The following is a 14,276-nucleotide window of genomic DNA, read 5'->3' on the forward strand; positions in this document are numbered from 1 at the left end:
TAATGGCTTGATCTTCTGTATTTGCAGGATGCCCAGACCGGCATTGAACCCACACTTTCGGCCATACTCGTGGGAGTTATGCAAGTTGTTGCTACATTCGTTTCGACACTGGTGGTAGACAAGTTGGGTCGCCGCATACTGTTGCTTGCCTCCGGTGTCGTTATGGCCCTTTCGACTACTGCCATTGGCGTTTATTTCTACCTGCAGGATCAGGACGCGAGCTCTGTGAGCGATCTTGGTTGGTTGCCAGTAGCTAGCCTGTGTATTTTCATTATAATGTTCTCGATCGGTTACGGACCCGTGCCATGGCTGATGATGGGCGAACTCTTCGCCACCGACATTAAGGGCTTTGCCGGCTCCATTGCGGGCACCTCAAACTGGGTTCTGGCCTTTTTGGTCACCAAAACGTTTACCAATCTGAATGCTTGGCTTGGTAATGGCGGTACCTTCTGGCTCTTTGCTGCCATCACGGTTATCGGTGTGGTGTTTGTATTCTTTGCCGTGCCGGAGACAAAGGGCAAGAGCCTTAACGAGATACAGGCGGAGCTGGCGGGTAACAGACATACCGCTATCGTAGCATCGGCACCATTGGCTGAAAAGTAAACGCCCCTCACTTCGACAACTTTTAAGCTGTCTGTTAAAAAAGATATAGAAAAGTTACGTTATGTTAAGTGAAGGCTTCAATTTGTTTAAAGAGCATACAATTCGACAAATATTTGTTTAATATTGTTTGGAATAGCAAAAGAAAGAGATCATGAATGAGGAAGAGGATGAGGATGAGGCAAAGATTGAAAGAGAAAGAGTTGCAAACACACTAACAACTAAGAACGAAGACTGAAGGTCAAGTGCATAACACACACCGGAAATGTTAAGCCGCTGTTAAGTTAATGTTAAATCTGCTCGCACTGTCAACTCAGCCACACACAAACAACAATTCTGCAATTACGTCTTTTGATAATTTATAATTATTTGTATTTCTGTTAAGCCATTGAAAAGACAACAGCCATGTGTGCGAATGCCTTTTTAAAATATTTATAAACAATTACAAGGATGAAAATCAATGCATTTAGCACAACGCATATATGTTCCCTGTTTTTTATATTTTAATAATTTATGTAATTCCAAATTTGTTTACAATTCTAAAAAGTTTTCATAAGATGAGCAATAAGTTTTGTTTGTTTTTCCATGTCTTCAAACTATTCTTTTTAATCTCTAATACTACTCCTTTTGATATTCTTTATATTAATTATAGAACTATATATTATCTGTATGTTATCTGCGAGTGTTTAGAGTTCTTTGTATGTAATTAAGCAAACGTAAAATTCAGTTTTTAAGCGATTAGAGCACATTTAAGTTTTAGGTCACATGTTTTGCTAACTTATTTATACATATGCTATACAAGATGTTTTTATAATTTTTATATAGAAAAACATTTATCTACCGATTCCTACATATTTCATTTTTAATTAATTTAATGTAATCAACTATATACATACATATATACCCATATACATACATATATAAAAATAATAATGCCGTCATACGATTACATATTTACAACGGCAACAAGTTTTTAAAACAAAAACCGAATCCACATCGTAAACCAACTGCTTATCATAGATGAAATGTTCAAGCGTTGTATCATTGTTAAAGTATTTCGAAAACGTACTATAAATTGTAAAGCAGAGCATATTATACATATTAGTGTGAATGAAAATATATTAAATAATGATGTTGTAAATAAAAAAAATCAGTCTTTTTTAGTTGGAAATTGAAATTGTGGCTCTGAAAAATTTAACTCTCAGTTTGCGGAAAATAAGGTAAGAAATATACAATACTATGTCTTCTACACATCTATTTTAATATTAACTTTGTTGAATGCCCAAAAATAATACAATAATCTGTTAAGAATTCTAATTAATATTAAACTCGTAAACCACTTTAGAATTAAAATAAAATTTAAAAATATTATATATGCATAAAAAATATATATTTTTCAATCAAGTTTTATTTGTTATAATCCCTATCAGTCTTATTATCAATGCATTCAAAGTTTATGAAAACATTTAACAATCATACCTAATCAATTTTATCATCTTGCTAATTATTATATATTATTCAAACAACAAATATAACATAGCTTTAATCATCACCAAAAGTTTTATAAAAATTTCTAATCGTTTCACTTTATGACCTTTCCGGGAATTAAATCAGCAATTACAAAAACATTCTAGTTCCAAATCTATCAAATCACACTCAATAACACTAGCAACATCGGTAAATATGTATGCCTATGTTGGTTTGAGCGCTGCATATGGAATAGTAAGCTTAGAATTCTACTGTGAGATATTACAGGGTAGTAGGCAGGTCGCCTATTAAAAATGTTTTATAATTGAAAGTAGATCTTGGTAAAAGGGAGCATATAGACTCTTTCGTTACATTATTTTGTGTTAATACCAACAATAAGACGATCAAACATTAACACATATGGCTAACATGTGTGCAGCATATTCGCAAGAAGAAAGAGCGGTCGGCTATGTGTATAAGAAGATAGTCCAAATATCTATCAACATTACATCAACGAATGCTTAAAACAAAGCAATCGTTTGTCAGCCATCAATTTAAATCAAGCTATATGTTGCTATGATCCTTTCCTAAGAATTCTACTATAAAGTAGAGCTGTCAACATAGTTATATCGATGTATTGGGAATATCTTAAATTACTGCTAATAATCAGATTTAAAAAGATCATATAATACATCCATTATTTGTGTTACTGACAATCGTTTTTGTGACTAACCGCATATCAAAATCGAATCGATTGTTATTAAACATCCATCTTAGGTCCATCGCCACACAATGGTTGTTCCGCCTCCCCGTTATCAGAGATCTCTGGAGATGTCTGCTGTGGCTCTTCAACGGGCTTGGTTTCTGCCATTCCAGTTGTTGTTAGCGTACTCAGAGACCGCTCCATGCGGTTCATGCGTTCCAGGAGGCTCACCAAACGTCTCTGATAGTTCTCCAACGCAATACTTCCCTCCGATCTTGGATTACTAGTGCTTGGCTCCATAGTTGACTGTTCGCCTTTCGCGTATGTTTCTATGTATGTATGTGCCTACGAAATTCAAATAGATTTTTCGTTTTTTACACAATTTTGATTCGAATGTGTTGCTTGAATGATATTCTCAATAGGAATGAATTTCAAGAAATAATTGACGCACGGCTATAAGGAGCTAGGGTTGCTCAGATTGCATTTACATTTTTATTTGAATATTTTAACACCTTTCGTATTTTTAGTATCATTTTAATTGTTCATTTTAATACACTCTATAAATGTATGCGCTTCACTTATCCTTCAAATTTTTACAATGACTACTAATGCATATTAAATATGACTCATACAATATTTAAAAGTAAATTAAGCTATAACTCAATAACCATAATGCAATGCAACACTTAAAAAATAAAATAATAATATATGTATAGTAAAAAAAAAAAAACAATGTGTTTTATAAGGATTCTTAAGATATCGTACAAATTTAAAATTTTTATAAATAATACGGGTATAATCTCACAATAATAGATTGAAACAAATTCGATTAGGGTAGACAAATTAGCCGCGACTAAAATTAAAGATTCGCAGCAAGCCATGCTCTCCACCAACGGCTGCCCAACTTTCATAATGGGCATTGCGATTAAAGTGTGCGGAGTTGTAACGCAACATCGATAGCAGATCAAAGTGTGGGCGCCTATTCTCGTTTAAGTATAATTGCCTCTTCTTTTCCAATGAAATGCCACGTAATGGTGTAAGCAGCAACCCATAATTGCTCTCAAAATCGGTCGTACTGATGTATTTGTTCTCCTCCTTGTTCGGCTCATCGATCAATTTGTGCGCCTCGGTCATGGCCACAGTACGACGAATTTGTTTATCTTTTGTAATCATCGATTCCATGTTCATTTCCCGTGTGTTGATGAAAACCACATCGCCGTTATCAGTGGCCACCAGCTGTACGTTAAGTTGTGAGCTGAAGTCTTGCGCTCGAGCACTGGACAGCGTGTGATCAATGGTGCTACTGGTGAACCAAACGCCGGTCGGATTGACGGCTACTAAGCGCGGAAATTCTTTGTGAATTGAAATAGATCATTAGTATCATTCTAGCAATGATTACTAGTATAATTACTTACCTTTCTTATAGACTTCACTGCAGCCGTAAGCGATTGTCTCCCATACGGGAGGCCAGTGGACGCTGGCCAAAACGATGGCGATTGAGTTTACATTGACTGGCACCGGCAGAGTCCAGTTGGCTATGTCATAGATCCACAGATTACGCGATACGGTGGCAATAGCTATCCAACGTGGTCCATTGCAGTCGTAGTGCAGCTCCAGAACTGATTATGACACATAGATACATCGTAGTAGAATAGTTTTATGAGAAAGAATTTTGACTTACATTTGATGTTACGTTCCCCAAAATAAAAGAAATGCACAGGCAGGTAATATTTCTGATTGTTACGCACGACGCAGTTAAGCGAATGCTCCTCGCCAATACCCCAGAAGGCAATGTTTCCATGAGCAAAGCCTGCCGCTAAGAAATTGTGTCCAGCGCTCTAAAATAAAATGTAAAACAATTGGATTAGATCTATGTATAAAGCAATTATTAAAATTTTAATAATCTGATGGTACAACATTTAATCCAGCGAATAAACCGAATAGTCTAACAATTCTGGCACGCACTGTTACTTATATTTTTTTTAAATGTTCTGTTTCGGTTCAATTTATTTGGTATTATGTTTAGCTATTCTCTTTTTTGCAGTGCGGAAGACAATAGAGATAAGATATAGACAGTCGTCTATATAATATATAGATATAAGAAAATTATAAAATACAAACTTTGCATAATTAATACTGCTGATAAATATTGACTAGAATCGCCATATTTAAGACTGTACTAAATTATCTCCCATCTGCTTCAATACGAATTTAAAACATTCAAATTATGGAAAGGGAATCAGTATTATCAGGAAATATTTTTCACTTCCATTATGGTTTTTCAGTTTTAAAAATACCAGTTCGTGGTTAATTGTTAATTAATTGACTTGTCATTCCTCAAACATATGGTTGAACAGTTTTTATTTAAATCGTAATCCCATCTCACCTCAGACCATACTAGCTTCACGCACTGATCCAGAACAGGCCTATCCACTTCTAAGGTCAACACAAGCACCGGTTTCAGTTCGATAAAAGCCTCATCCTTCGTCACATCGGCATCTAATGGCAGCGCATAAATATTGATATCACTGCTTGCGCCACCCACGGCCATTAAGCCCAGCCGATTGGCGGATACGTCGTATCCACCGCTGGGCATAAAAGCAAAACTATGCACAGCACCTGAGCGCAGGACTATACTATAGTGTAAGCACGTATCTAAGGGCCACTGATCCTTTTCGACATTCGCCGTCAACGTGCACTTGAGGAGCATTAGATGGGCGCACGTTTGCGTCGTTTTCGTATGCCGCGTGTAGGCGTGCATTTGTGGACGTAGGGAACAGAGGAGGTACTGTGACTTCACCGACGCCGGCAAAGGCACCCAGCACAACTGCTTGATTGGGGCACCCAGATAGGTAATGTTTTCAGCTGCAAAGTTCAGGTTATATTTATCAGTTTATCCGTTTAGTCCAACAATATAAACTTACTCTTTGCATGGAAGTTTTGCAGTCTTTTAAGCTGCGCCCATTCACCATCCGGTTTCTTGCCATAGGCGTAACGCACAGATCGACTGATCTGGGTAGGTAACAGCGCACTGACCTCCTTCGGACTCAATACGATGAACTGTGGTAGCAACTGCTCGTACAAAACGCCCGAAGAGTAGTTTAGCTTCTTGCTGCCGGTCATAAAAGGATTTAAATCAATAAATGTCAAGAAAATTTAGATAATATTCTTTATTATTTACTTACAAATCGTTCCATCTTTCAGCTACTTTTTCAACTACTTTTTTCGCATTCACATTACGGCCATACACTGCAAAAGTTCAAAATTAATTATAAATATATATATGTACACAAAAGCATTACAGCATTGCAACTCATGCTATGGTCAAACAGTCAAATGGAATTCATTGTCGATTTACTATTTAAAAACTAATTAAAATTCCTTTCAATCTTGCTCTCGCTTTGGTACTTACATTGAGCTACAGAGGTGATCAACGAACTGCTCTTAATTTTAGACTTGGCTTTTGATGACTTTCCGCGCATTTCTCCATTATTATCGCACTCGTTTTCAGTCAGAATGTCGTCATCGTTGGAATTTACACCTTCGGAATCATACTCCTCAGAGGATTCTTTATCCTTCCGCACGTCATAATCTGATGCTTCGCCCTCAAAGTCTTTTCTGGGAATATCTTTATGATTTTCCAACTGCGCACCAATTTTCTTGAGTTTTTGCTCAGCTCTACAGAACGGAATAAATCAATTAATTAAGGTCTGATGAAGCGTTTAACTCCTATACAAACTTCAATGTGGAGCGGCGTTTTGCACGTCCTGAATTACTAAAGACAGGTTCACTGCAGACGTTCTGGTCAGCTTCTTTCGTTTTCTGGGCATCCTCTTCCTCCCTTTTCCGACTCCAACATGTTCGTTCATGAGTCAGCAAGGACAATTTGGTATAGCTTTTTTTGCAATTCGGACATTCAAAACGTTGTGGCGCAATGCCGCAACCTTCCAGGTGCAGCATCATGCCTAGAGCAGAGCCCAACTGACGACCGCACAGTCGACAAATCAACTTTTTGGGACTGGACGGATTCTTTAAATAGTTCACCATCATATTAAGTACAGCTGAGCGTGTGAGAGTCTGTGAACACAAACGAGTAAGAAAGTTTAAGTACTATATTTATTGTATTTTGACGCCACATAAAACATGAAGATGGATAAAAGATTATTATATATGATTTTAAATAGCTTGAAATAATAAATAGAGAAATAGCCTGAGTAATGTGTTATTGTTGTAAACCATTGAGGACATACAAAATATGTGATATAACATTAAAATTAACACTTTCCAGACATTCACATACTTTAGCTTCATTTTGCAAAAAAAAAAAAATTAAATAATTAAAAATGATTATTAGTTTCATATAATCTAAGTTTCAAATTATTATAGAGGTTCGTCCAAGTATTATAATTATTATTTAGTTGAATTGGAACGCATAAAAGATATTTTATTTCAAAGTTTTGGAACTTTTGCTTTAAAAACGCAGGATGCTGCAACAGCAAATGTAAACCTAAATCTGCCTACATATTAAATAATACTATGTATAAGTGTACGACGATTTTAAGCACTACTTACCGGGGCTTGTTGATTTGCGAACCATCCAACGCCATAATGTTCCCGCAAGTGTTCAAGCCAGTGGTTCTTGCTGGTGCGCACCAGACAGAGGCCACATTGAATTGCTCCTTCTCCACTGCCATTTTCAATCGCCCCGGGGCGCAGCTCTTCTTCTGTGTCCAGCTGCTCACGCTTCGAAATGAGCAGCAGACGCCAACTAAAATCCGATTCAGTCGGAGGCTTTTCAGCTTGCTGCTGCTCCTGGTTGTGGCCAACCGTTCGTGGTCTACCTACACGACGCTTAGAAGCACTTGGCTGAAAAAGTGGCACTTCATCTGTATCATTATTATCATTACTTGTATCTTTTATCTGATCAACACACGAACGTTTTGGGAGTGGTTCACTTGGTTCGATAATGGTGTTGGACATGCGACCTCGTTTATTGGTTATCGGTGTGTTTGTGACCTCTTCATTTGTGCCAGATGCAGATGTGAACGAGTCACTTAAATTTTTTGGCTTACGACCACGTCTGCTGGTCGCTGGAGTAATCACAGAACTGATTTCAGTTTTTTCAGTAGTCGAACTGATATTTTTTGGCTTCCGACCTCTCTTACTTTGTGGACAATCCGGTGAAATCGTAGTTAGATCAGGTGATAGTTCAACTGATGTTTTTGACAAGCGCCTGAGTTTTTGCGGGATAGGCGTGGCTTCTTGTTTCGAAGTTGAGGCTGAAGTAGGAAAATAATCAGTAATTGACGTTGGCGTGGCGCCGACAGTGATTTTGGGCTTGCGCCCCCGTTTTTTAGGAACATGATTGGCGGTGTTTGCTAGTGCATCCTCAATGGGCACTGCTATTGAAGTATCAACTGAATTAGTGATCGCTTCTTGATTGCTCGTAGAGTTCGCGGGTTCAACTTCGGCTGACATATGTTCTACTGACTCGCACTCTGATTGAATTACTGCACTTTCTGGTATCGCCATTGTCTCAGCAATGGAATCTTTTTGCTGTTTCTTATAGTTTAAAACCACATCCTGCACAAAGTCATCATTTTCCGATGCGGGCGTTGAATCATCACTAATATCAGTTCCAAATATCTCCGCTGAAACGATCTTTTTTGCTTTATTTCTTTCCTTTTTCCTTTTGAGTACTTTCGGTGTTTTATTCCTGATATCATCGAAACCAAAGAAATCGTTGCTATCATCATCATTTGAATTGCATGTGACCTTCTCACAGTTATTGCTATTGACTTCAGTCTGCAACCACTTGCTCTTTGGCTTTACAGCCTCTCCGTTATCTTTAGTTTGTTGCTGATTTGGCACAGCCTCCACATTATTCAAGTCCTTAGGCGAACGGATTGGTGACGGCTGTTTAGACGGTCTTTTACCGAGCACAGGTCGAGCTTTAAAGAGCTTTTTTCGAAAGACTTTGCTTGCCACTTCCTTTTGAGTCGCACATTCTTCTTCCGCATATTTTGTCTCTTCAGCCATACCTGATTCATCTGCTGGGACTTGAGGCTTTACCACTACAACATTTTCTCTCGCCAGGTGGGTTACCAAATTTGTAATGCCCACGGTTTCATCTATATTTCTCTTGGCATCACACGTAGCAGGCGAGCTGCGAAAAGGCACCTGTGCTAATCCTTGCACCGGAGGCGCTTCCTGCGATAACACATCTCGTAGAGACACTGTCTTTTGTTTCTCTGTATCGCTCTCAATTTTTACCATATCGTTATTTTCAGTTTGCTGCTGTTGTTTGTACTTTGTTATCTTTGGTGGATTAAAGAACTGAGATAGGTCTTGGACACCAGTTCGCTTGGGGGCTATATTGCTAGGCGATTCTTCAGACTCACTTGATTTATTATTTTTAAAATTGGTCTCTGTATTTTCCGGCTCGTCCACGTAATCGCTCCTTGTTGTCACTGTTCCAAGAGCCAACTGCGATTCGGTGTTGCTTTCAAGTAAAACCTCATTTATAGGTGACGTTGTGATTGATTTTGTTTCAATTGCATTTTCCATAATATTTCGATCTAAATGTTCACCTGTTACGAGTTTCGCGGTTTTATCTCCATCTTCTAGCCTTTTTGGAATTGAATTTACCAATCCATCTGTTTCTACGATATTCTGGCTATTGTCTGTATCTAATTGTATTGCTTCCTCCTTTTTAATCGACACTACGTCAGCTACAGCTTTATTAGCTTGGGGCTTAGTTGCCTCTATGGCCCTTTTGTTTCGTTGCACTAAATTGATTTTACTTTTCATTAATAGTGATATCGGTCGTCTAACAGGTAAGGTCGACTTTCTCGCTTCATTATTGAGCTGGTCTAATGGTTCCGACATAATTTGTGTAGTCTCTTCTCCCGCAGGTCTCACAATGGGCGTAGATAAAGAATTTGTGCTTGTTGAATTATTTGTAGGCTCCATATCAGGCGCTCCAATCGTTTCCGACAAAGATTTCGTTGTTTCTTTTTGTGGCACATCTTTTTCTTGCGGATTTTTTTCAACTTTAATTGAAATCACTTCCTGATCTGAATTGTAACTTTGTGGCATCGTTGTATTTGGACTGATGCGCAGCACGTTCCCACTATCTCCCACTACATCCATAGTTGCATGCAAAATATTCATATTTTGTATTTCCACAATATTACCAATGGCCAAGTCATCTGATTTGCTCTGAGCCGGAAATAAATGATCTGACTGGCCAAGACCGAATGTTGCGCTTAAACTCAGCTCCTCAGGTGACAGCTCCATCATATTTTCTGTGCCAGGATTAGACGCAGCTAGCTGTGCGATAAAATCAACGGCAGACAGTATTTTAGGCGATGACGTGGGCACACTAGCAGCTTTTACTGGTTGCCTAACTCCTACATCTTTGTTCATCAAAGATGAAGAATTTTGCTTGGGTCCACTCTTTGGGGATTGAACCACCAATGCTATCATCATATCATTATCGTACTCTTTAGGTTTAGACGCAGTTGATGGCGATGATTCCGTCCACTGGTTACGTATTGCTTTTGCCATCTGGGTGATCTTTTCACGTGGGACCTTCAGCTTATCTGCATTTAGAATTTTCTTTGGTTGTATGGTTGTCGACGTCGAGACGGGCAACTGCAAGCCACAAATGTCTATCTTTTCATCAGGCGCCAATACCTTGTGCTCAAGCACAAGTGGACTGGCTGGAGAACTTTCACTTGGCATGGATGTATCTGTTTCAAGTTCCGTTTGCATTTTTTTGCTGATCGGACATCTTGCTCTCCGTGCGGGCAATTGATTGACCGTGTTAAGTAACAGGGGCTGCTGCTTTGGCTTCCGCACTGTAAGATCAGCTTTCGGTATAGATGTCAAAAAGTTGCCAGAAACTGTTGTTGTTTTTTCATTGTTGCTTGTATGTGGTTTTTCTGGCTGTGTCATTTGTGTCTGTAACTCTCCCACTGGTTCATTTGTTTTCTTTAATATTTTTTTCTTAATCAGCTCTTTTACCCACATTGAACGCTCCATAGCCGCTTTAGCTGCCGCCGCTTCGTCCACTGGTTTTGTTGGATGGGAGATGAGCTCACTTGATGGAAACTGCTGCAGAGTGGCAGGCGGAGAGTCCTGTGGTCGTGTTATTGTAATTTTAGGTGGTACTACCTTTTGTATGTAGCTGGATACTATGGATGCCTTTCTGATGGGCTTCGAAGCTGTGAATGGAATTGGAAATCATATTCTATATTACAAGTATGACAGACTTGGTTTAGTGGGTGTGCGTCTGATACGAAAATCAGTCACGCGACTGTATGTTCGAATTTATTTGTATTGCATTTATGTACCTTTGAAGAATCGAATTAATCGTTACAATGCATGTTTTTGAAACCAGAGATAAGTCGAGACGATATAAACGTCAGTAATTTCAAATTCGCTTAAGTAACATCTAGCAGATAAATACATTTTACACCTATTTTAAGCACCTAAGTATACTTCACTTTATACGTAATATACTTATATACGATTATATTATGCCTCATAGTTCGATGCCTTACGATATAAATAAATTGGCAAAAATTTTGCTTAACGAAAACGTTAAAAAAAGGATTTTAAAATAGCTCTTCATTTTCCTTATAAAAATTCAACATCTAAAACAAATTTCAACTAATGAAACATTTCTCCACTCTCATACTCAAAAAATCCATGCTGTGAGAGTTGAACTCGGGCCAACGGGTTATTCTCATACAAATATCCTACGCCCGACCGCTGACTTCAACGACTTAGGCCATTCAGAAAGATTTAGCAATTATGTCGAAAGTGACACTTCAGGGCGTATTCTGTACGGTGGGGACAAAAAAATATAGAAGCAGCCTAGATTTATTGCATGTAATAATCCAGAGCTGCTCGTAACTTTATCTTGACAAAAGCTTTAAAATTACTTTTAAGATAATTGAACCTAGAAGCGTATAACATTCTTCAGTCAACATTTTAGAACAAGTAATTTTCAGGTTTATTGAAAAAAAAAAAACAAATTTATAAAATTACTTCATATTATCACAATTATTCATTAATTTATAATTTTTTTTTTCATTTTAATAGTTATGGCTATCTAAATTGCTTTAAAAAATATATGTAGCTCAAAAAACCCCAAAACCTTTAAATATTATTCATTCTCACAACGGGAAACATAACACTCACGAACCCAAACCCAAATCGGAGACGAACATCTCTTACAGACGCGCATGTAAGACCGAGACATTAACCAATACCACCGCGGAACGATTATTGCAGTCAGTGATTGAAAGTCATTTAACAGGCGAATTTGCGAGACAAAATTTACAGAATTCCCCGAATGGTGATAAATAGTAAATATTACAAAGGTTTGTTTTTATTTTTAATTACCATGACGGTCAATTGTTGGACACTCATTCCGCTGCAATTGTTGCGCCTGTTGATGTGTGCCTGTTATTGAAGAGAACTCTTGCGACGGAACGCTCGACGAGTTTACACCACTTTTGGTAGTTGTTGCTGCAGCATTAATTTTATGTCTGCTCAATGCTTCGGCAATTTTTCTGTCTAAGCCAGCGGCCTTTAACTTATTAAAATCGACGGCAATTGTTTTTATAATGCGTTTAGGTGGGGATAATTTATTGGACGACTGTGCAACTTTGTTGTTGCTAAACGTAGTTGCAACAAGGTTTGAATTAACTTCCGACGGCGTTATCGGCATGTTACCCCGATCCGGTTTCCTCGATTCCATGCTTTTAATAATCCCGTCACACACTTAACAATTAAAATACTTCTAGCTCACAAGTAATGCGACGAACAGTCGATGAAATGCACGCCTTTTGCGCAGTGTTGACCAATGGTGCCCAACCGCAAAGAGGGAAAAATATGAACGAGGCAGGGCTGCAGCTTAATAATATGGTAATTCTTGTCCAGTATTAAAAAGAAGTCCAGCCAATTCAAAACAACTTTTAAAAAATAATATAGTTTCAGTTAATGAATCAACAACATTGTACTTTCACAAATGCCTATTATTTATTGTAAGAGCGGTTTCATTCAAATTCTATGGGGCAACACTGTTTGTTAAATATCAAGAGTTGTCGAAGCAAAAAGAATCTGAAGGATTAAAACCAAATTTACAAAAAATACCTACGGCAGTTATTTCAATTGTTAAAATTTCTAAACAAAAAGATTTTGCACATATGTACATTTTCATCCGTGTTTTTCCACAAAGCTATACATATTTGTAAATAAGCCTAACAACGGTAACTTGACAACCCTAGTAAACACCACCAAAGTCGACGCAGGGTACAGATAAACGTTTTAGTTTGTTGTAAAATAATGGATTTCCAAAACCGTGCCGGCGGAAAGACCGGCAGTGGCGGTGTCGCCTCCTGGTCGGAGACGAATCGCGACCGCAAGGAGCGCCTTCGCCAGCTGGCGTTGGAAACTATCGACTTGAACAAGGATCCGTACTTTATGAAGAACCACTTGGGCTCGTACGAGTGCAAACTGTGTCTTACGCTGCATAATAACGAGGGAAGCTACCTAGCGCACACTCAAGGCAAGAAACATCAGGAAAATTTGGCTCGACGTGCGGCAAAAGAAGCGAAAGAAGCGCCCTCTTCGCTGCTGGCGCCTGAAAAGCCACGCGTGGAACCCAAGAAGTTTGTAAAAATCGGACGTCCTGGCTACCGGGTGACGAAACAACGCGAACCGAGCAATGGGCAGCAGTCACTGCTTTTCCAAATTGACTATCCAGAAATTACCGATGTCATTGTGCCGCGCCATCGTTTTATGTCCGCCTACGAGCAGAAGATCGAGCCTCCAGATCGTAAATGGCAGTATTTGCTTTTTGCGGCAGAGCCCTACGAAACCATTGGGTTCAAGGTGCCATCACGAGAAGTGGAAAAAACAGAGGGCAAGTTCTGGACGCATTGGAATCGCGATACCAAACAATTCTTTTTACAATTTGCATTTAAATTCGAACCGAAAATACTGCCACCACCACCTCCGAATTTGCACCGTGCGCTCGGTCCACCTGCTGGATTCCCTATGCCAGGACCACCGCGACCGGCCATGCATCCAATGTTCAATGGAGTGCCGCCCCCGCCTCCCATGTAAACTTGGTACATGCAAGCAAAATTTTGTATTTGGCATTCAATTAATAAAACATTTTGCAACAACACATTCGATTTGCTTATTCGAATAACAGCAGATTTATTTGCAAACCATTTTGAAGCATTTTCAAATCCTCCTGTCCCATGCCCAGAACATTCAACTATGTATTTTTCGTAGGTCATCTTAACCTGCTTGCTACGATTTTTCATCGTGGGTCCTCAAGAAATTTCTTAATTCCCGCCTTTCTTGAGTTTTATGTTCATAAATGTCACATCTCAAACGTAGCACCAAAAAATTTAATCAACTTAACACTAAAAAAAGATACAGAAATAGAAATATATTATTTTATTTTAAACATTTTTATTTC

The 14,276-nt window shown here is 38.5% G+C and overlaps 3 protein-coding genes across 8 annotated transcripts in view; 2 read left to right on the top strand and 1 right to left on the bottom strand.

Annotated features, from left to right (window-relative positions):
• LOC115622507 (facilitated trehalose transporter Tret1) overlaps positions 1–1,737 on the top strand; it is a 30,658-nt gene extending 28,921 nt beyond the window's left edge. For 2 of the 3 annotated variants that reach the window (XM_030516456.1, XM_030516457.1), the window contains exon 4: positions 28–1,737. In XM_030516456.1, the coding sequence (XP_030372316.1) occupies positions 28–603 (576 nt within the window). In that variant the 3' untranslated portion in view covers positions 604–1,737. The remainder of the gene's footprint in view (positions 1–27) is intronic. The other variant, XM_030516459.1, reaches the window with a different exon arrangement.
• A 1,463-nt stretch (positions 1,738–3,200) lies between these two features.
• On the bottom strand, positions 3,201–12,551 carry LOC115622815. Of its 4 annotated transcripts, XM_030516883.1 has the most exons (11): positions 12,185–12,551; positions 9,172–10,998; positions 7,343–9,117; positions 6,510–6,847; positions 6,183–6,448; positions 5,956–6,019; positions 5,695–5,882; positions 5,157–5,635; positions 4,452–4,608; positions 4,186–4,389; positions 3,201–4,122 (listed from the first exon to the last, which is right to left on the bottom strand). In XM_030516883.1, exons 1-11 carry the CDS (start codon positions 12,540–12,542, stop codon positions 3,614–3,616), a joined length of 6,165 nt encoding a protein of 2,054 aa, XP_030372743.1. In that variant the 5' UTR covers positions 12,543–12,551; the 3' UTR covers positions 3,201–3,613. The 4 variants fall into 4 exon arrangements, with proteins under 4 accessions (XP_030372743.1, XP_030372742.1, XP_030372744.1 ...); XM_030516882.1 differs by having other exon boundaries at positions 3,202–4,122; positions 7,343–10,998; XM_030516884.1 differs by lacking the exon at positions 12,185–12,551 and adding an exon at positions 11,128–11,247 and having other exon boundaries at positions 3,204–4,122; positions 7,343–10,998.
• A 400-nt stretch (positions 12,552–12,951) lies between these two features.
• LOC115622504 (splicing factor 3A subunit 2) lies at positions 12,952–13,978 on the top strand. Its single transcript, XM_030516454.1, has one exon. It carries the CDS (start codon positions 13,130–13,132, stop codon positions 13,910–13,912), a length of 783 nt encoding a protein of 260 aa, XP_030372314.1. The 5' UTR covers positions 12,952–13,129; the 3' UTR covers positions 13,913–13,978.
• The last annotated feature ends 298 nt before the right edge of the window (positions 13,979–14,276 follow it).

The sequence above is a fragment of the Scaptodrosophila lebanonensis genome, unplaced genomic scaffold (assembly GCF_003285725.1).
Source record: "Scaptodrosophila lebanonensis strain 11010-0011.00,11010-0021.00 unplaced genomic scaffold, SlebRS2 tig00000043-arrow-pilon, whole genome shotgun sequence".
NCBI classification, from domain to species: Eukaryota; Metazoa; Arthropoda; class Insecta; order Diptera; family Drosophilidae; genus Scaptodrosophila; species Scaptodrosophila lebanonensis.

Excerpts from the sequence above, each read along its gene's own strand:
- LOC115622504 (XM_030516454.1), top strand. The coding sequence starts at position 13,130 with ATGGATTTCCAAAACCGTGCCGGCGGAAAGACCGGCAGTGGCGGTGTC.
- LOC115622815 (XM_030516882.1), bottom strand. The coding sequence starts at position 12,542 with ATGGAATCGAGGAAACCGGATCGGGGTAACATGCCGATAACGCCGTCG. Across the intron at positions 5,883-5,955 it reads GCTGAAAGATGGAACGATTT|CAAGAAGCTAAACTACTCTT; the intron begins GTAAGTAAATAA and ends TATGACCGGCAG. Across the intron at positions 4,390-4,451 it reads TGGGGAACGTAACATCAAAT|TTCTGGAGCTGCACTACGAC; the intron begins GTAAGTCAAAAT and ends TGTCATAATCAG.